The sequence below is a fragment of the Mercenaria mercenaria genome, chromosome 12 (assembly GCF_021730395.1).
Source record: "Mercenaria mercenaria strain notata chromosome 12, MADL_Memer_1, whole genome shotgun sequence".
NCBI lineage: Eukaryota > Metazoa > Mollusca > Bivalvia > Venerida > Veneridae > Mercenaria > Mercenaria mercenaria.
In genome coordinates this window covers 16043384-16065038 of record NC_069372.1, presented here as the reverse complement: position 1 = coordinate 16065038, position 21655 = coordinate 16043384, and the positions used below count along the sequence as shown (strand labels likewise).

At 34.8% G+C, this 21655-nt stretch overlaps 2 protein-coding genes across 3 annotated transcripts in view; one reads left to right on the top strand and one right to left on the bottom strand.

Annotated features, from left to right (window-relative positions):
* The window catches only part of LOC123534163 (THO complex subunit 5 homolog), a 29459-nt gene extending 16506 nt beyond the window's left edge, over window positions 1-12953 (bottom strand). The window contains exons 1-7 of the mRNA XM_045316264.2: window positions 12807-12953; window positions 6877-7053; window positions 4358-4471; window positions 3463-3560; window positions 2900-2975; window positions 1927-1997; window positions 276-390 (exon numbers count right to left, since the gene is read on the bottom strand). Of these exons, the coding sequence (XP_045172199.2) occupies window positions 276-390; window positions 1927-1997; window positions 2900-2975; window positions 3463-3560; window positions 4358-4471; window positions 6877-7053; window positions 12807-12929 (774 nt within the window). The 5' untranslated portion in view covers window positions 12930-12953. The remainder of the gene's footprint in view (window positions 1-275; window positions 391-1926; window positions 1998-2899; window positions 2976-3462; window positions 3561-4357; window positions 4472-6876; window positions 7054-12806) is intronic.
* Window positions 12954-14877: 1924 nt separating this feature from the next.
* LOC123534867 (neutral cholesterol ester hydrolase 1-like) lies at window positions 14878-20954 on the top strand. Of its 2 annotated transcripts, none has more exons than XM_045317322.2 (7): window positions 14878-14979; window positions 15270-15374; window positions 16361-16528; window positions 17381-17509; window positions 17682-17802; window positions 18634-18697; window positions 19532-20954. In XM_045317322.2, the coding sequence occupies exons 1-7, from the start codon at window positions 14959-14961 to the stop codon at window positions 20310-20312; spliced, it is 1389 nt and encodes a 462-aa protein (XP_045173257.2). In that variant the 5' UTR covers window positions 14878-14958; the 3' UTR covers window positions 20313-20954. The 2 variants fall into 2 exon arrangements, with proteins under 2 accessions (XP_045173257.2, XP_045173258.2); XM_045317323.2 differs by having other exon boundaries at window positions 14886-14961.
* Window positions 20955-21655: the final 701 nt, after the last annotated feature.

Genomic DNA, 21655 nt, shown 5'->3' with positions numbered 1-21655 from the left:
CTATACTGTTGGGAAGGGTACCCGGCCTTAAATAATTTTATATTCTTCGTGGCAACAATGTTTTTTCAATGCAGCTGGAAAGCTGCAGAATTCTTAACTGCAGGAATACGGCACAGTTTCTTAAAACAAATTTAGTTATTTAATAAAAGTAAGGTGAACTGAAAATTTAGCATTTTAAAATCTAAAGTCTAAATTTCAGATCGAAGTGTTCATGAATATGAGCCCAGGCCTCTGCCAGTACTCAACACTACTGTATGTCTTAGAGCATTATGTACCTGTAATATAGTGTTGAGTTTTGGATGTAGATTTTCTAGATGTTCTTGTTTTGTTTTTATTTCAGTCTCTATGTCATCTTTAGTTTTTACAGCTTCCTTCAATTTTTCTGCTAATCTGAAAAAGTAGTATGATAAGCATGTTAAATTATCTTCTGTAAAAATAACATTTAAATACAGTTGTATAAAACACAGCATGAAGATGGTATATTTTACTAAGCTTGAATTTTATTGTAAAAAGTTAGCAAGGTTGCTGGATTCACAGTTGTGCAGTCAGATGTTAAATCAAAAGAAATAATGACAAGCATACAAATCATCAAAATTAGTATCTCTACAGTAGCAGGGAGTGCATAAGTTTCACGCTCCAATGCAAACTTTACTACTATATTCATCTATATACTTTCCAACATTCATGTAGAACATTTCCCACTATATTAATGTATATATTCCAGCTATATTCATGTACACAGATTACCATTATTTTCTTATAGTATACACTCTTTCCTACTATATTCAAGAACATCCTTATCCACTGTATTTATGTTTATCCTTTCCCCACATTATTCATGTACACATTCTCCCACTATATTCATGTAAACATTTTCCAGCAATATTCATTACCGTAAAAACTTGAATATATCACGCTAACATGTATATGACGCACCCCAGATCTTGTATCAAAATCTTGGGAAAAATGCTTACATTGGAATATATCACGCACCGAAAAATCAGTCGAAAACGTTGTTTACAAAGTCGAAATCGGCCATTAGCGGCATGCGTAAAAACGATTTCTCGTGAAAATCACAACTGCTGCATAATCGGTTACAGACAACAGTGACAATAACTGACAGACAAATTTTTTCTAAAGTATTTGAGAACTTTCTCAAGCTGTCAACACCTTAGCACTTTAACAGACGTGCGAACAAAGATGTGCTCATAATTATGGGCACATCAAACAAGAAAATCGCGGCTAATTAGCGTGTTTGTTTAACAGTGTATGAGCTGCTATATTGATCAGTAATAATTTGCTGGAAATAAAGAAATAACAAACGATCTGTTTTAATTGCAATTTATTTGAGCATCCTTGAAAGATAATGATTTTAACGATCAAACACCAACCACCTGGAACCGCGAAATTTTGTATTTTGCCTAATTATTAAACTGACACATTATCCAGTGCTCTGGATATGTACGATACTTATTAATTAAATTTACAAATACAAAAAATTTAAACTCGCAAATAAAATCAACTTTACAGTATATCATCACAGGTTCTGTTCCGTACGTGTTTTTAGACCCGCCCAATAAAACGCTCTTCAAGAGGAGGTTAAAAAAGCACATGACAGTTGACAAAATTGTCCGATTTTCGCCGATATTTTCGGGTTTTCAAGCTGGAAAAAAATGTTTGAAGCTCTACCTTGGTATATATTACGCATCCCTTTAAGAAAATGAAAAAAAATCGTAAAAAAACTGCGTCATATATTCAAGTTTTTACGGTACACACTCCTATATTCATGTACAATTTTCCCACTATTCAATAACACACTTTCTCACTATATTTATGCACACACTTTCCTACTTTCTTAATGTACACACTTTCCCATATATCCATGTACAAACTTTCAAATTATATTCATGCACAAGTTTAACATACTGTTTTCTCTGCTCTAGCTCCCAGTCCAGCCTGGACAAGGTCAGTTGATGATTGTCATCCTTAGTCTTCTCCTTAAATATAAAATACTTCATATCAAACAATTACATTGCAGGGTCCCCAGCCCCTCATACTTAATAAACATAATAAATACCATAGACAAATGAGCCACACCATGAGAAAACCAACAGAGTGCATTTGCGACAAGCATGGATCCAGACCAGCCTGCGCATTCGCACAGTCTGGTCAGGATCCATGCTGGTTGCTAACAGTTTCTGTAATTGCAATAGACTTTGAAAGTGAACAGCATGGACCATGACCAGACTGCGCGGACGCGCAGGCTGGTCTTTTTGTTTGTTTGTTTTGGGTTTAACGCTATTTTTCAACAGTATTTCAGTTATGTAACGGCGGGCAGTTAACCTAACCAGTGTTCCTGGATTCTGTACCAGTACAAACCTGTTCTCCGCAAGTAACTGCCAACTTCCCCACATGAATTATCAGAGGTGGAGGACGAATGATTTCAGACACAATGTCTTTTATCAAATCGCCACGGAGAACATACGCCCCGCCCGAGGATCGAACTCGCGACCCCGCGATCCGTAGACCAACGTTCTCCCTACTGAGCTAAGCGGGCTGGTACGCAGGCTGGTCTGGATCCATGCTGGTTGCAAATGCACTATGTTGGTTTTCTCATGGTGCAGCTCAAGTCATTGTTAGGCAAATCACAGACAGCCAAATCTCAAAGCAATTCATCAGCTGGATATATCCAAACTTTGATGATAAATAGAAGAATCACTACTTATTCATTTCTACCTTTTACCAACCCTATTGTGAGTAAAACTTCAGGAACAAACTTGAGATACTTCTAGAAACATTTAAGTTGATACTGAATGTTGAGACAATCCACCAAGAACACTTCTAAGACTCCAAACTTGAGGTACAGGTGAGCTAACAAAAAACACCAAGAAGTACATACAGGCTTAGATATCTCCTCGGGAGCTTCTTCATAGAACTGTTCAACTGGCACTAGGTCAATCTCTTCATCTTTTGACCTGCAATTAGTCAGTACAAGTAAAAAATCCAAGCTACATGTATACACTGCAGAGAATAATGACAGAAAACTGTACCTGACCCTCTCTGATTTACTCACTCTGAAAGTATTTTTGTCATTACTCTCAGCAGTGCATATATAATATGTCTTATTCATTGAAAGATCATACTGTTGAAAAAATGCCTAGTACAAAGATTTTTATGAGTGTATGGGAAAATATAACCATTTCAATAAAAGTGAGTTTCTGCTAAAAGTGAAAATAAGGTGAAAATAAAAAGCTCAATAGAATACCATGCAATCATTTAAGTCTGTAGGCACTAAAGTTGATCAAAAACAGTAATATACCGATGACAAGATTTTGTAGATTTGGATTTTTAAAGATGCAATAGAAGTTAGTTCCAATAGTGTTCAGATTTAGTCCGAGAATTATTGTAATTGATGAAAATTTATCCCCCATGAACATTAATGAGTTCGCAGTGTACACTTACTTGAAGCCCAAACATTTGACTATTTCTTTTTCAAGATGCATGATTTCATAGAGTAGATTCTGCACCTGTAGATGACAACGATCTATCCTCATCTTTGCCTACAATAAATATAAACACAGCTACTTTAGTGCAAGGTTGTCAGAATAAACGAACTAGACCCGTGACCCCTGCCTAAGCAGCCGGTCTCCTAAATTCCAAAACTGACTTTTTGTTCAAATTTAACATGTCTTAAACAGCCACTTGCCTAAAAGCAGCCAGATTATGTCACACCCATGACTTGGCTTCCAGTTATCGGACGGCTAGAATGTAGGCTAGGCCTCCGGTTACTGGACAGCTAGACACTTCTTTCTGTATATCATCAAACATCGTATCAACTGAAGGTTTTGTGATAAAAAATGACAAAAGACTTTTAGAAAGTGTTAAACTGTAAACAATCACGCCGCTATTTATAATTCTAACACGACCAGCGAATAACCTACATACATGTAGAGCAAAATCTATCTTGGGTTATTCTGCAATATATCACTCGCGTGCAATGACGTCATCCGATGCAGGTGCGTAGCACTGTTGTAAAAAAGTAGTTACCATTTTTCTAACACTGTTGATACTAGTATGTCGTGTTAGAATCAAAATAACAAGTTCTCAAGTGTGATTTATCGTAGAATAACCCTAGTTTTTCGTTCTTATGCGAAACAATATATCACTCAGGCCTATGGCCTTCGTGAAATATTCTTACGCATAAGAACTCAAAACACGGGTTATTCTACAATAAACCACACTTGGGAACTTATTATTTCTTAAATAAATTCTGCTCTGTATTTGGTGATGCTACAGTATTAAAACTTAGTTTGTTCATTTTAGTTCTTTCTGTGTTGTAAAAAATATGTAAAATTACCTCATTAGTGCCATCTCTGACCTTTTTACATCGGATATGTGCTAATCTGTTGAGTTTCTTCAGCATGACAATTTGTAACATTCCCTCCATCCGTTTACTCTCTATCTCCTCTGTCTGTACAATACAGAATATATTACAATTACTTAACGTCCTCTCCACCCCTTAACTCTTTATCTACTGTCTGTACAATATAGAATAATGGCATCTATATGTGTAAAAGAACTCTGGGTATGATATTATATTTATTTTTGTTGGGTTTAACGTCACACCGACACTGGTGACTTTCCAGCTTTGATGGTGGCGGAAGACCCCAAGTGCCCCTTCGTGTATTATTTCATCACCAGTGGGTACCTGGGTAGAACCAAAGATTTTCCATAAGCCAGCTGGATGGCACCAGGTGGGTACCATATATGGTACTGACAGTACGTAAATAATGACAGCCCTATATGCATTTGTTTAGGATAAGGACGCATCAAGAAAAATTAACGTGAGATAATAATCTTACATACAATGTATAATATTCAATGAGGAATGACCTCACTTGGTTATTTAACCTTTAGTCTACTGGCGGCGAGTGGTCTTGCGTTTGCGACAAGTGCAGACCAAGATCAGCATGCATGTCCGTGCTAGCTGATCATGGTCTGCACTGTTCACTATTCAGTCAGTAAATTTTCAGTGAAAACCCCTTCGAATATTAAATGATATTGCCCAAATTGAATGATGGGCCAGTCCATTTTAGGAGTGTAGCAGGGTAAAGGTTAAGTATGTTTCATGACTACTAGGAAGCCCTATGTGAAGTTTCAATCTAATACATGTGATGGACTAACAGTTAGTGGGATATGACCTTATACATGGAACTTTAACCAAGATACGATGATGACACCCAAATGAGTAGAACAGTTCTCACTATTTTTTGCACTGTCTTTAAGCTAAAAACAAGAGCTGTCGGAGGACAGCAACGCTCGACTATTCAACAGCCTTGTCAATTGAACGAATACAGAAGTCGAAAAAGGGGCATAATTTTGTAAAAAATGGTAAACAGGGTTATGGAACCTGCAGAGTGTTTATTAGCCTATGACAGTGGACAAGTGTGTGAAGTTTCAACCCATTTCCGTTATCAGATAATGAGATACCAACTTACATACAAAAAAGTAACCAAAAACTGCTAAGTCGAAAAAGGGGCATAATTTTGAAAAAATGCAAAGTAGAGTTATGGGACCTGCACAGTGCATGCCAGATCATGACATTGAACAGGTGTGTGAAGTTTCAATCCATTCCTATTAGTGGATACATATAAAAACGTAACCAAATCGGGATGCCGACGCGGAGGCCGACGCAGACGGGTGAGTCCAATAGCTCTACTATTCTTTGAATAGTCGAGCTAATGATAGTGTAAGTTTATAAGCAATATCCCCATCTTGCTGCCTATGTAATAAGCATAATGTCTGGAAATTATTGCATAATGTCAGTATTTCCTATCAGTTCTAAAATGAAGAAAATGAACAACATTAAATATAAATAAACTTTACTTTACATTTCAAAAGTGAAAAAGTGAGACAATCTTACTATAGGAGAGATCGTCGTGACGTCACGCATTAACACCTGTTTAACTGGTGGTGGGCAAAACAAATGTTTTTACATAGTTTGTGTATGGGATCGGAATTTTTAATTTTTAATAACTTTTTTGCTCATTAATTTTATGGATTTTAAAAATTCAAAAAAGTTTTGAAATGCTTAAGATTTTCATATTTTCCTGTTCAAATATCTTTTTAAATGAAAAACCATTTTAAATGACATATGATTTTAATAGCAGCATAGTGAGGTTCAGAAGTTTTAGAAAAACACTGTAAGTTAAGCGTTCATAATTAATCTATTTTATTTCAAATAATAATTAAAAGTATAAATTAATAAATTGATTGTTTTATAACCTTTCCATTGATCAAAAAATTATTTAATTTGTGTTTTAAGCAAGTTTAAGCCATTAGAAAAACATCACTGTTTACAAAAGAACATTGACACTCAGCTTCTACCCACCCGATCACTCTTATCTGTTCTAAAAATAGAAAATACAACGGATTTGTATACAAACACGATCTCTCCTAGACTACATTTAGAGTAACTGTAATTTTCAAATCCTCATTTTGGGCACTATGAGTATGATATTATTCCCTATATGGGCATTACTATATATAGTAAAATAATGATTAACAACTCAAATAAAATTAAGTACAGGTGCATCAAAATTAATTAATTATATCTATACCTTAATTAGAAAGTAAAAAATATACTGTGAAATCATTAATATTCGTGGTGGACTAATTATTGTGGATTCCATGGAAGAGTCAATCCACAAAATTTAATACCAACAAACAAGTAAAATTCCGATTCATTTTATGTTCAAAAGTTGAAACCACAAATTCATATCCCCAAGAAATTGCTGTTTTGACTAAAACCTTGAAATTTCTTGCCCACAAAATTAAATGATTTTACAGTACCTAATTTGGTGAAATGATACATACAGCATTTTTGCCTTTAGTTTCTTTCAAAGTCTTTATTTCTGCAATTGTTCTCTGAATGTCTCCACATGCACTCTGGAACAGCTCCACATCTTTGTTAACATCACGTTGCTCAACCTCCTCTTCCTCAGCATAGAACAATTTACGACCGATGTTCACACTTGGTGCTTCATGCTTTATCTAAAGTAAAATGTGAAAATTCCATCTTATTTATATTGTTTCAGGAAAATAATTGAGAGACTACCCATTCTGTGGCAGTGGTTATTTAGCAAGCCCACAAACTCTCCATACTGTTTTTTTATATAATGCAACCAAAGTGGTTGCTATTTGAAGGCGTGTTCAGTTATATAAATAAGCAATTGCATTTGTCAAACGGCAGCACGTCAATACATGCGATCAGCTGTTTAGAAGACATAGAAGCTATGACTAGGGGTCCAGTAACCAGACCTCTAGACCCGGAGTCTACAGGTCAGATTACCGGACCTCTAAGACAACCCGTACATGGCAGGCTAGAGGTCTGGTAATCAATATGAATACTGAGAACTGACAAAAAAGAGCAGACTATATTTTACTTTTAAAACTGGAGATGATTTCAAAAGTTTGTTTTCATTGTTTTAAATACATGGCAAGTTTATAATTCTTTAATCCTGGGAAAATATGATCGCAAATTCGAATAATTAATAGTAATTTGTACATAATAATCGGAAGATTTTACTGTTTCTTTTTTTTCTCGGGACTGATGAATAAAAATAATAAACACTTCTGTTTCCTGCGACTTATTGTGTATTTAAAACACAGAGAAAAAAGCAACAAATTTTTGAAATCATCTCCCGTTTTTAAAGATAAAATAGTCTCCTAGCTCTTTGTAAATACCATTCTCACCATTCATATTGATTATCGGACCTCTAGGCTGCCCTGTAATGGTTGTTTAGGACTAGGAGTCCGGTAACTGAACCGCTATACTCTGAGTCTAGAGGTCCAGTTCCCGCACCTCTAGCCACTTCCTTTTAAATATTTACATTTACAGTTTTGATTGGAGTTTTAAGGTTTAGGCAAAGCCTCTTGTGTCCCATGTCTCTTAATTATACATTCCAGTGGTGGTCTAATCTTTTTTTGAATGTTTCAACTGTCTGAGCACTTACAACCCTTTCGGGCAATTCACTCCATGCATTTACTATTCTGATGGAGAAAATTTTTTTCCGAAGAAGGAGTCCTTTCTTAAGAGTTGGTTTATAGAGCTTGAGTGAATGTCCTCTGGTAGATGAAATATCTGATAACTTGAAAAACTTGTCAGGATAAGAATTGTATTTACCAGTCAAAAACTTGTAGGTTTCAATCAAGTCACCTCTTAAACGCCTTTCTTTCAAACTGTACATATTCAAAAGATCCAAATGTTCTTCATAATTTAATTTAATAATTTAGTAACAGTGAAAAAACAAGTTGATCTTCGGATCGTCTTTTAAAGTGTAGTGTGAAAATTACTTTAAAGTAGATGCTGTCGTCATATAAAACTGATATCAAATGTATCGTCGAGTGTCCATCATTCGTCACTGGCCTTCATTCGACACCATATTGTTTTTCATGTAGTCTCGCGAGATTTTACAGGTGCACGTGACCATCCATGGGAAAATATTTTACAACCGTAAAAGTAAATGTAAAATGAAACAACAGCATCAAAATGTGCAAATAACAGGTAATTTTTCTCTACCTTCTCAGAAAATGTAAAAAAGTAATATTATACCTGTCTGCCAACAGCTTTTTCTATTTAAATCCAATTTTCATGGAAGTTTTGTCCTAAAAATAAATTTGACAGTTCGTCTGCTTTTGTTTACAAAATGATAGAAAGCCTTGTGACGGAAAATTTCTGTCTCTCGTGGTGTGACGTCACAGGAAGTGGTGGGGTAACGACCTTGCGACCAAAATTTGACAGATATTTTCTGGAGAGTGTTGTTTTTTAACGGAATGGGGACAGTTTATTTTAGATGGTTTGCAGCTAAAACTTGCTAGATTTATGGATTAAAGGCTATTAACTACTTGTAAGTGCTTAATTTACCTTAAAGTTCAATTATTATTTTTCTATTCATCTGTAAATGCTTAGGGTAACGAATGATGGACACTCGAGGATATATAATATAGCTTTTATTTTCCGGAGCACTTCACACTGCACAACTGTAAAGTCACGCTTGACGTAAATGTTTTCGATGGGATGTTGCAAAGTACCACTAATGAGGTTGAGGTTTAAATCCGCCAACTCGGGCACTAACCTTGTTTGCATATTTATGTACTCTTTCAAGACATTCAATATCTTTCACAAAGTAGGGATTCCATTAGCTATAAACAGGTCCAAGAAAAGTCACAAATTAGCTATATAGCTAAATCTAGCTATATATAGCTAGAAATAGCTATAAAACCAATAACAATTGTTTAACATATGTGTATATTAAATGTAAAATAATTATTATCCCATTCAAATGGTTTATGAGACAGAAGACAATCACAAAGAATGGAGATCTATGCAGTTTCAGTTTCAATACATGTTGCGAATTTCTACGATTAGTCATTTATAAATTTGTCTTATACTACGATGATTATCACAAGTGAAAAATTCAGTGATGATTTATCGCAAAATACTGCCACAGTTATTGAAAAGGAAGTGTCTAGCCGTCAGGTAGCCGGACGCCTAGCCTGCGTTCTAGCCGTCCGGTTACCAGACGACTAGCAAATCCTCAGGGGATTTTCTAGCCGTCCGGTAATTGATTTCTTAATGAATTAGTAATGATTTTATATAGTTTTAAATGTTATTTACTTAAGATATCAATACTTATCTGATTTTTCAGTCAATACAACGAATGAGATCGTGTTTGTATACAAATCCGTTTAAATTCTATATTTAGAAATGATAAAACATTGTTCGCCGAACGTCCATGTTATTTTGTAAAAGTGATGTTTTTCTAACAGCCTAATTAAACTTCAATTCTTAAAACATAAAATATTTTTGTTTTGAAGAATAGAAAGCTTACAAAACAAGCAATTCATTAATTAATTTGGACATTATTTCGAAATAAAATGGATTAATTATAAACGCTTAACTACTGTTTTACTAAATTTTAGTAAAAGTTTTGAACATCACACTGCCGCTATTGAAATTAAATGTCATTTGAAACAGTTATTCATTAAAAAATATTTGAATACTAAATATAAAAATTGTAAGCAGAATCTATTTCAAAACTGTTTTTATTTTGAAAATCCAGTGAAAAAGTTGTTAAAATTTAAATATTCCGAAAATAAAAGCCATCAGATGAACAGATTTTAATGAGTGACGTCACGGCGATCTCGCCATAATTGATTTCGGCAAACTTCGTTTTAATTATCGGCTGATTAATGCAGTGAATTATTGTAAATCTTCAATGTGTATTCACTCAAAATTTTGTTTGCAGATAACTATCGATATCTTAAGCAGGGTTGGCATAAAAGCGGGAAATACTAGTTTTTACCAGGACAGCGGGAAATACAGGAAAATAGTGGGAAATACAGGTATTTCCCAGGAAAAAGTGGGAAATAGTGGGGAAAAGTCAACATCTCATTGTATGAGCAGAGACTTAAACAAATGTAATTCAGTTAACATGAAATATTTCTCTCAATTAAAAACAAATAATATAAATATGCCTATTACTATTGAGAATCAGAGCATCCAGGGTTTCCACTGGCCTTATTTTTTTTTTTCGCCACAAAATATTGAAGTCGATGACGCATTTCCGGTCATTTTTATAGTTTATTTCATTATTATTTTATTGGGGGGGGGGGGGGGGGTCAGGGGGCTTTCCCTGGAAATTTTTGAAGTACAGGCATGAAATGGTGGCCTCTGGTGCCAAAATTTTGAGGTAATGGAGAGGTTAATACCCTCTTGATGGGTTGGGGGGTGGGGGGCTTTCCCCCTTGAAAATTATGAAATACAGGTGTGGAATGGTGGCCTCTGCTGCATTTCTGGGTCTAAATTTTGAGAAAATATTATTCTTATTCCTTTGCCAAAATAGCAGGGTGCATCTTTGATGAGTATAGGCCACTTCTCAGATAACTGGGGTGGGGGGGGGGGGTGGGGAGAGGGGGGCTCGAGCCCCTGAAGCCTGGCCTGGAATTATATTTCAAATAAAAGGGCTTTATAAATCAAACAAACAGTATTTTGCATCTGACAAAATTTGATTTTAAATTAAAAATACAATTGCATAGGCAGGTCTTTCCTGAATTACCAAAATTCATCGGAAATTGGGGTCACGAAAATGTGTGACAAACGAAAAATAGGGCAATCTAGACTAGCATTAATTATATAATGAAAATTTGTAACTTATTTTCTATGACCAGAGTTAATTTTTACTATTGATTTCTGCTTGTTTATCGCAGTTTTTCATTGGAATTTGCCAAAATCAATCTACAATCATGACTTAAAATTGTTTTGAAATTATCGCGGATGTCCAGTCGTTCTACAAAATATAACTTTGAAATGGCTACTTTGACACTTCTTTCGTGATTCCGCTAGTAAAAACATGTATAAATCAGATTTATATGAAAAACATTGATTTGTGTTTTTCATTTAACACCTGACATTGGCTTTTTATTCAGTATAACAGTAAACTACCTCGCCAAATTACTTCAATCAACGATGACATATGTAAAGGCGGAGCTAAATAAATTTGTCAATAAAGTACGTCACGCATCGCATATCTAAATTGAAGTCAAAGATCAAGATGCACGTGATGGATGTCGAATCGCTAATCCCTCGGTTGATGACACGCTGTGTATTGTGTATTATGAATGGAAACGGCCGCGGGTAATATTGAATTTTAGGCTAGATAGAGAGAACTTTTGGCAAAGAAATACACATTAAAAAAAATACATGTACGGCAAAATATTTTTTCGCCACTTTTTTATTTTTTTTCGCCATTGGCGACTTTGGCGAATTGCAGCGGAAACCCTGGCATCACATTGTGATGCCTAATTATACATTATTAACACCTTTTCACAATAACTGGGACTAATACTCTTTTCACACTATGTTGGCCCCTCAATTGTCATAATCAGTTACCTGTACAATGTATAGGTAATCTATTAGCCTGAAGCTGTATTTGTCTGACTGGTAATACAATGCTTAATAATGAATTTGATTATCTTGTAACTGAATGAACTGAGCTGAAAATGAAGAATATATAGCATTATTATGATTAAATGAGTAGTGAATTGGTAAAATATGCATGTATTGAACTAGCATACATTTGTTTACTTCTAATTTATCGATGTGACTAAAATGTTTGCAAATTTATTGAATTAATTTATATTAAAAAGTAAATTTTCATGCCAAAAATTTTCAAATATTGAGTATTTCCCACTATTTCCAACTTTTGTGAAATTTGGATCATTTCCCGGGACGGGAATTACCGGGAAATACCTGTGGTAATTCCCGCCCCCGGGAAATACTTGCCAAACCTGATCTTAAGTAAATAACATTAAAACTATATAAAATCATTATTTATTCATTCGGAAATCTATTACCGGACGGCTAGAAAATCCCCCGAGGATTTGCTAGTCGTCCGGTAACCGGACGGCTAGAACGCAGACTAGGCGTCCGGTTACCGGACGGCTAGACACTTCCTATTGAAAATGTGACTACAAAGATCTTGGATTTGTGTTATTGTCTTTCATCTTATAAACCTTTTGGACAAATTACACATACCCAGTCTGTAAATTCAAATAGACTGAAAAATCTTTAAATTTATGGATTGTCCATATATTTACAGAATATCCTGTAAAAACGACGATTCACGAAATCCTAGACCAGATAAAAGGTCTGAAAATTAACAAGGGAGATAACCAAAAATTCAGAGCCGGTCTATTTTTGTGAAAAGAATTTGTATAATTCCTAAATGGAGATCAATATACACCTTTACAGGCTCAGATTTTATTCTTTTTGTCTCCATTTTTCCATCACCGGACGCAGATGCAGCACTTCCATCGAGTTTTATTGTTCTTTTTCGTTTCTTCTCTTTTTCGTCTTTCACGTCCATGTTTTTTTCTCTTTTCGTACTCAATATTTGTAGGACTTTTTTTTCTGACTAGAGCTTATTCGACCCATAAGAATTTCTACAGGTATAGCGTGCGAAAATGATATGGACAGAAATGATTATCGTTAATATCCATTTATCTGTATCATGCATATTTTAATTCATTCTATAAAACTAAGGGGACTATGCAGGGACAGAAATCGGGATTTTGATGTTGTTGGTGAAGGACGGAGTCATCCCCACCCCCGCCCCAACCCCTGGAATTTTGTAAATATATATGCAAGCTGGCGTACATATGACATATATTTGACATAATTACATAACTTTTTACATCATAATTGAAAAAGATTCTTAAAACGGGACTCAAACAAGCTGATTTCCATTGACATAGCTAGCGGTTCTGTCAGATTGACAGGAAAAGACATCTCGCCTGTCTTGTTTGAAACCATACATGGAGAAAAGTTAACAATTTTGAATAAGTAGATATGTCAGCTTTTATGGAACCATGCACCGTCATATATAGCGTTAAACACTACTTAAGATACCAAAGCTGAACACTCTTGTACTACCTTAATATATCTATTTGTGAACATCATGCCCAACTGTTGTTAAAACTTATGTCAATTTTAGTAATATCTTTTTTTTCGGTCATAAGAACCCTGGCGAAATTATAGGTAGATTTAAAATTGATAAATACCGTATCTTCAGTAAGCACATAATTTTTTTTCTACTTAATATTTCTTTACCACACAATCCGATCATGGCAAATTCAAAACAAAGAATGCCAAGCATTGTTCAAACCATGTGGACTTGTGGCAAAGTCATAAAGCCATATCCTCTATATTTAACAACATTAATGTCCAGTGTTAGGATGCAGCTGTCTGACAGGAAATTGTTATTCCCATGGGAAATAACTGTGCGCAACTTGTCGCAGATCTGTTTTTGTACCGTTATGAAAGATACACAAGCAGACGTTTTACTACACACCACCTGAATGATATTGTTAATATAAAAAAAATGGTTTATTTTGCTCATATGATTGATACTATTTATCCTAGGGAGATCAAGTTAAACGAAGCTAAAAATCGGATACTATTGCTTCTATTTTGGATCTGCATTTTGCTATATCTAATAATGTTGTACATACTATAATTGATGATAAGAGGGATTATCTTATTGTCAGTTTTGTTTATTTTTCTTATCTAATTGGGAATATATACATGGTATTTATATTTCTCGTTTAAACAAATTTGATAGAGCATGTTGACACGCTGAAGAGTTCATAGGCCTACATTTCTTTTGATATGACTGAAAAATAACCACGCATCGAGGAATACACACAAGTTTCAAATGGGTACAGTTGTCTGCAATATTTTGCCCAACTCTGCAGTTGTCACGTAGCCGACATATTGTTCATTTTGAAACAGAATCGTTTTTTTTATATAATATGTGTTTTTTTTTTAATCTATTCTTTTTAAGGTATTTTTTTTTCTAATTTTTGTTAAAAATGCTTATATTAAAAGTAGAAACCTCGATTACCATGAAATTCGCGTTACGATTCAGTTTCTCGCGAGAATCATGCAACTCAACTCAACTCACCTATTCTTTTATTTCAACCCTGGTACATTTACATATACAGCAAGGGCATAAAACAAAACACATTGACTTTAATATACTGACAGTGGTTCCGGAACAAGATACAATGTAGATATAAATTTCATATTTTAGAAAGAAATTATATGTTCCACGTTGTTTTTCAAAATACGCCATTACAGCCTCGTTCCGGAACCGCAAATGTTGCACATGGTCTGGCAACGATGGTACACCATAGCTTAATCGACGCGACCATCAGAAAATAAAAGTAACGGCAATTAAGTTGTCGCAGCCAGAACTAGATATAAACACAAAAGTCTTCTAACATAAATAACTTTCCACTTAGTCATGAGCAAGAGCAGTGAAATTCGGTTTTCTTGGCACTAAATTCTGTCTTTTACAATATAGTAAATGCACAACAGTATTTTGGTCCTTGTGTATGGTGTGTTTAATATTTGATGTATGTGATTGTTTATGTTTCTTTATATATGTACAAATAAATATGATTAAACTAAAGGAATAAACTATCTGTTAAAATGCTGTATTTCCAACTCATATCGGGAATTAAGTCTATAGGAAATTATGTGTTATCTGTTATCTTAAAATTATATTATAATTCGCCATGTTTGAAAGCTGGCGAGCTGAACATCTGTTCGAGTCTCTGTTTTCCCACGGTACACGTGTACTCAGATTGTCGTCTGATCACTGGTAATAGCAGACGGCACTGTCATTAACTTACTTTGTATTTAGGATTACAGAAGCATGGCTCTTTTATACTTTATCCCAATTATAGCGTTTTTATTCTACCGGACTACTAAAAGCTGGAGAGCTTCGCTTGTTTGTCTAATTTATCTGGTAAGTGTTTTTTTCACATCATTTTACATTTCATTCAAATGTTATTTTAAATAGTCATAACGCTTCTGTTTATAGACGGTATTACATGAGTGTCTTTTCATACTGAATTTAGTAAATGAGTTGAATAAAATAATAAAATGCGAGGCTCTGCCGAGCATTTTATCAATTTTATTCAACGGGTTTAATAAATTCAGTGTGGAAAGTCACAAATGTAATATTCTTTTTATCACATGTTAGCCTTTTCTGTCGAAACATAAAAAATTCTACTTTCTTTTACTATAATAAACAAGTCAATTTGACCAACGTCTCATATACTATAAATGACGTCGACGTCAAAGCTTTATTACACAGTGTATTATCATTTTTATTTAATGCCTTTATTACACTCCCGCGACGTCAAACATGTGATAAATACTATTTATACTTTATTACATCTCATTTTCCATAATTGTTTTCTTGCATATTTGTCAAAGTTTTGTCTATTGTTTAACATAGTAGGGAGTATTAATGGATTCTTTGCTCCTGACTACCTCCCTTTATGACTTAAACTGTGCAAGTTCATGAGCATATTGAAAGTAGTATTTTTTCTAACCATGTAATTTGTATATATTCTCTTTGGATAACTGTTTTTTTATTATTATTAATTGCATAAAATCAATAGCACAATATGGAACTTTAACCGTTAGCCTGCTGACAGCTATTCATTCTGCTTTTGCGACCAGTGCAGACCAAGATCAGCCTGCACGGATGTGCAGACTGGTCATGGTCTGCATTGTTCGCTATTCAGCCAGTAAATTTTCATTGAACACCCCTTCGAATAATATATGGTACGGCCCAAACTGAATGATGGACCAGTCAATTTTAGAAATTTAGCAGGCTAAAGAATTAGTAGGTTTTCTTGCAACTGGGGCCAAAACCATGTTTATTACCGTTCCATTTCATTTATAATGCAAAATATAAATTGTCCCAGTATATCTTACTTTCAGGGCACTCTGACTTGGCTCGGTATATTTCCAACACTACTTACAGTTTCACTAACTGTTGTGTCCGTGTTTATGCTGTTTGAGTACATGCATACTGAGATACCGGAAGGAGTGAAAGAAGTTTGGGGCGCTCGTATTTTGGACACTGCACTCCGTACAAATGGCAAATTTGTAAGTTCATATTTAGTTATTTAGTCATTTCATGTACTTTTCGGCTACTAGTATATAGAGGATATTTACAATGATGTGTATACATATTGAATTTAATTAAACAAGTGTATCAAAATCAATATAAATGCGAGGCTCTCCGAGATACTTTTAATCAATTTTTATTCATCGATTTTAATAAATTCAATATGGAAATGTCACAAATGTAAATCTTTCGTATTTATTATCATGTTAGCCTTCTTATCGAAACACATCAAAAAAATCGTACTTTACTGTTGTACATATAAACAAGACAATTTGACGGGCGTCTCCCTACTGCTCTTAAATGACGTCACGTCAAAGCTTTAATTACTAACTAGGGGTGGTATTATCATTTTTATTTTAATGCTTATAATCTAACACACCCGACGTCAAACAAAGTGATTAATCTTTTTATCTTTAGTGCTATTTTATGCTTCAATAATATATAATGATATTGATATTATTTTATTATTTTATTTAAAGAAGTCACGCATTAAGAAATATGCAAGAATCTTATTTCAAACGCGCTCTTCTAAAAATGAATTAAACACATATGTACAATAAAAAAAAAAAAACAATAAAAAAAAAAAAAAAAAACAAAAAAAAAAAAAACAACAAAACAAACAGATCCCTTCCATACAAACAAATGATTGACTCATTTATAGATTTTACGACAGACATTCGTATTAAAAATGTTATATTATGCAACGAATTCTTTTTATTGATATTTAACTTTCTTTAATTTACATACGAATGTCTTTTTTTGTAAACAATAACTATATATTTTGAAATAAATGTATTAAGTCTGCCAGTATATATGATGATTTATTTCAGATACTGTCCTTGCATAACTTTGGAATAACGGGAGGATGTTGCTGGCCAACAAGAAAGCTCGTGAATATCGTGCTCACAACATTGATCACTGGCAGACCATTCGGCAAGAGACCTGATCCGGATCTAGAGGTATTTTATAGTTTATGAACATTTTCTTTCTGTGACATGAAATGGAAATATGTGAACAAATAATTTGATAACTGCATCATCCGTTGACGTGTGCAGTTTTGTGTATCTCAGTAATGCGTCTTAATATTGAAAAATGTTGATTTTTAAAAGGAGCTTTTCTTTGTTGTTGTAGATATATGATACAGAGATGGATGGTGTCAGTGTACGTGTATATGACCCCGTGAACACGAGTGGTTCCAAACGTCCAGCACTTGTTTATTATCACGGTGGCGGCTGGTCATGGCTTAATGTGGGTAAGTAACAAATTCCATACTAGTACTTCCGTCTTGAAGTTTAAAATTTTGGTGGAATAATTGCTTCCCAAACTTGTAAGATGGTCTCTCTGGTGACGATATAACGCCGAAGAAAGACAAAACGTATTGTTTTCATAAAACAACAATTTACAGTGCTTGGCTTCTTCAAAGTCATTGAATACATATGTTTATGGTTCCATGGATTTTGATTTATATATCTTTACATGAGCATATTTTGTGTTTTACGATGAGCTCCTGTGGTTTCTTTTTCACGTGCTAGGGATTCACCTGGCAGGGCGCAATTTTATTTACACTGTCTTGTCATATAGGAACATGGCAGGGCTTAAAGAGTAGGGTATGGCGCCAGTAAACTAGTTTTTTAACTCCCAGTAATGTTTTTGCCACTGACCGTCCAAAGGCGGTGCCCTACTGTGTTCCTTCTTCATGTATTTTTTGTGTATGTTTGTTACTTTATTCTTATTAATGCGTTCATTTGTATTACTGTGTACGTGTATACAGTATTTCTATGTGGAGTGCTGTCTAGTATGGGCGGCAGCGTTCTTTAAATGTGGCTGTTCCTGTTGAACTTCTGTCCTTGTTTTTTTTTGTGAAAATGTAAGAGCATTGGTATTGCAATGAAAATATGTTTAAACAATTGTGTTTCCGTTGGGTTTGACTGCACAATTTCTTGACAAAAGGAGCATTTAATTTATTTTTTGTCATCTTATCAAAAAACAACAACAACGAAAAAAAAAACACACAGAACAAACATGATTACAATGGCTACAAGCTTATTTTACTAACTCAAATTTATCGATCAATATATTTCAGATGTCTACGATCCAGCAACAAGAGAGCTTGCCAAAAAAGTCGGGATGGTTGTTGTTTCTGTCAAGTTAGTATTTTTGGTTGTCATAAAAAGAGTAATTATAATGCCACTTTTAAATGACCAAATTTATTATGTCCCCCTATCGAAAAGAGTGGGTTTTGCTCATTGTCTGTCGGTCGGTCTATCTGTCGGTACGTGGTAGTCTATTTGATTTCAGAACAGTATCTAGCGAATGCTTAGTCTTTCTGTAGTCACGTCATAGGATAATTGCATGTGTTCAGTTGATGACCCATTTTGGTTTAGGGGTCAAAGGTCAAGGTCACACTGATCTCGAGAATGAAAGCAGTTTCCGCTAAACAACTAAAGTAATGAATTTTAACTTCATAGAAATATTGCATGTGATCAAATGAACCCGAATGAATGACCTTTAAACTGAAAACGTTTCCTATCAATATTTAAAGCACTTTTAGGCTTTCAGATTCCATAGAATGACTGCCTGTGGTCAGGAGATTGGTACTGATATTTTGTATTGAGTTCCTCAAGGGATTAGGTCACAGCAACCTTGATACTGAACACGATTGGCTTCTGATCAGTTACTGGACAAGCCTGGGTCTAAGGATGTTTGTATGTAGTCAGTAGATGACCCTCTAAGGCCATGTGGCAAAGGTCAAGGTCACATCATACAGAATTGCATACCACTTGGCTCCGACAGGCCACAATGGGGTTATGTGTTTTACAAACATCTATTGCTATGTTTGTTCTTATGTTCATTGTTGACTTATTTTAGATAAATGCCGATGAAAAATGTTTATGTTTAATGTATCTCGATCATGTTAAAAGCTTGAATGCACTTTTCCATTTAGTCAGATATTGATGTAGCAACATACCCGTCTTTTTCAGTTATCGCCAGTCTCCGGAACACCCACATCCAATCCCATTTGACGATTGTCTGAAGGCTACCGAATGGGTGCTTAAAAACCCAACAAAGCTAAAAATAGACTCATCGCGCGTTGCGATATCTGGTGATAGCGCGGGTGGACATCTTACCGCCGCAGTGTCTCTGCGCCTGAAAAAGAAGATCAAAATTCAAATTCCTATATATCCATGTCTACAACTCTTCGATTTGCAAACACCTTCATATATTGAAAACAAAGACTTTATCCCCGGAATGTTATGCGATGTATCAATGCTTTCTTACTGGCTAAATTATGGCAATATAAGCTACGATTATATGGACATGATATTGGCCAACCAGCACACGTCACCAGCATTGAAGAAGTCAAAATATGCAGACTTTGTATCCCCACGCTGGTATATGAAAGAATACATCCGCACAGAAGCGTTGCGTGACATGGATAAACCTACAGACTCGGGAAATGAGGCTTTGTCGAAGACAGTTGAGAAAACCATACTAGACCCGTATTTTGCTCCCCTGATGGCTAATGACGAAGAATTCAAAAATCTACCACAAACTTATGTTCTGACCGCCGGGTACGACGTTCTGCGAGACGACGGGTTGATGTATTATCAGCGCTGCAAGGCAGCCGGTGTTCGAGTTCAGCTGGCTCACTATGAAGACGGATTTCACGGAATGATATTTTTCTTCGCTGGACCGATGCCTTTCCAAGTGGGAATTCGAGCGATGAAAGATTTAGTTAAATTCCTGAAAGAAAATCTATAGTTACTTACTGCTTTTGACTTAATTTAGAATAGGTAGTAAGATTATTGCAGCCGCGTGCCTTATTTCATTTGTTACCCGCCTTTTACCAGGTAAATTTCACTGTATTCTTTGTATCTTTTCTCGGAATTAAATAAACGCAATTTTTGGATATGTATTTTCACCCTGGAAGGATAGCCATTCAAGAAAATATTTATCCTAATTGTATTTAAGGGATGTGGATACCTCAGTCTTAGAATTTAATTATAATTGCGAATTGTAAAACTATATGATACGGCCCGTATTCATGAACGATGTAAATCTTAAACTTAGTCATAGACTTTGAAATGCTAAAATTACTTTTTACCCTAAATTTTTACATCAAACAAACTTGACAAGAATATATATATAGTACTAATATATAACACAACAAAAAGCTGTTGAAAGTTTCAGCTAGATAGATCTACTAGTAAAGAACTGCGGCAATTTGAAATTTTAATGATTTAAAATCTAGACTTCAAACATTAATGAATATGGGCACAGGGCTCCTTCGATTTACAATATTGTGTAAGGACAATAAGATGACTCAGCATATTTTCATCATACCATTTAATCAAATATGTATATCATAATTATGAATTTGTAAATAAAATTTAGCCTATGTATAAGTTTTGCAGCATTTTGTTCTTCTTGTTGGTTTTGAAAACAAGTATTAAAAGGTGAATCTGTGTATATATACGGAATGAAGAAGTCGCCGCGCGAAATGACGAATGCGAGTATAATATCTTATCGAGGTCTCAGTTACAGGTATGCCTCAGTGTTGCCAAATATAAGGTGATTACATGCTTTGTAAATAGAGGGCAAGCAAAGTAAATATAAGATAATAAACATATCATCTTTCGCATGGTTCTAGTCAGCATGATCCATTTTTCATGCAAACCACGAGTATCTGTTTTTCAACTGTCTCCAGCAATTTTCTAGCTGTCTTACAATTTTCATAGACAAAACTTGTAGCAATGCCGTTTCTCCTCTATGCCTAAAAAGAGATTGGATTTAACTGTTTTAAGATGTTACTTAAATGTGAATGACCACCTTTATTGTGAGTGGACCCATTATATATTAACCATTACCCTGCTAAATTTCTATAATGAACTTGTCCATCTTTCAATCTGGACAGTACCATTAACTGTTAACAGGGGTGCTTACCAAAAAGATACTGACTGAATGACGAACAGTGCTGATCTTGATCAGATTGCACGGATATGCAGGCTGATCATGATCTACACTGGTCGCCAAGGCAGAATCAATCGTGTCCAGCATGGTAAGGGTTAAGAATATCTGTAAGGGTTAAGAATATCTGTAGGAAC

Bases quoted from the DNA above. Each gene is read 5' to 3' on its own strand.
- LOC123534867 (XM_045317322.2), top strand. From the start codon at position 14,959: ATGGTGTGTTTAATATTTGAT. The intron at 14,980-15,269 runs GTATGTGATTGT...CTTTGTATTTAG, and splicing joins TGGTGTGTTTAATATTTGAT to GATTACAGAAGCATGGCTCT. The intron at 16,529-17,380 runs GTAAGTTCATAT...GATTTATTTCAG, and splicing joins TCCGTACAAATGGCAAATTT to ATACTGTCCTTGCATAACTT.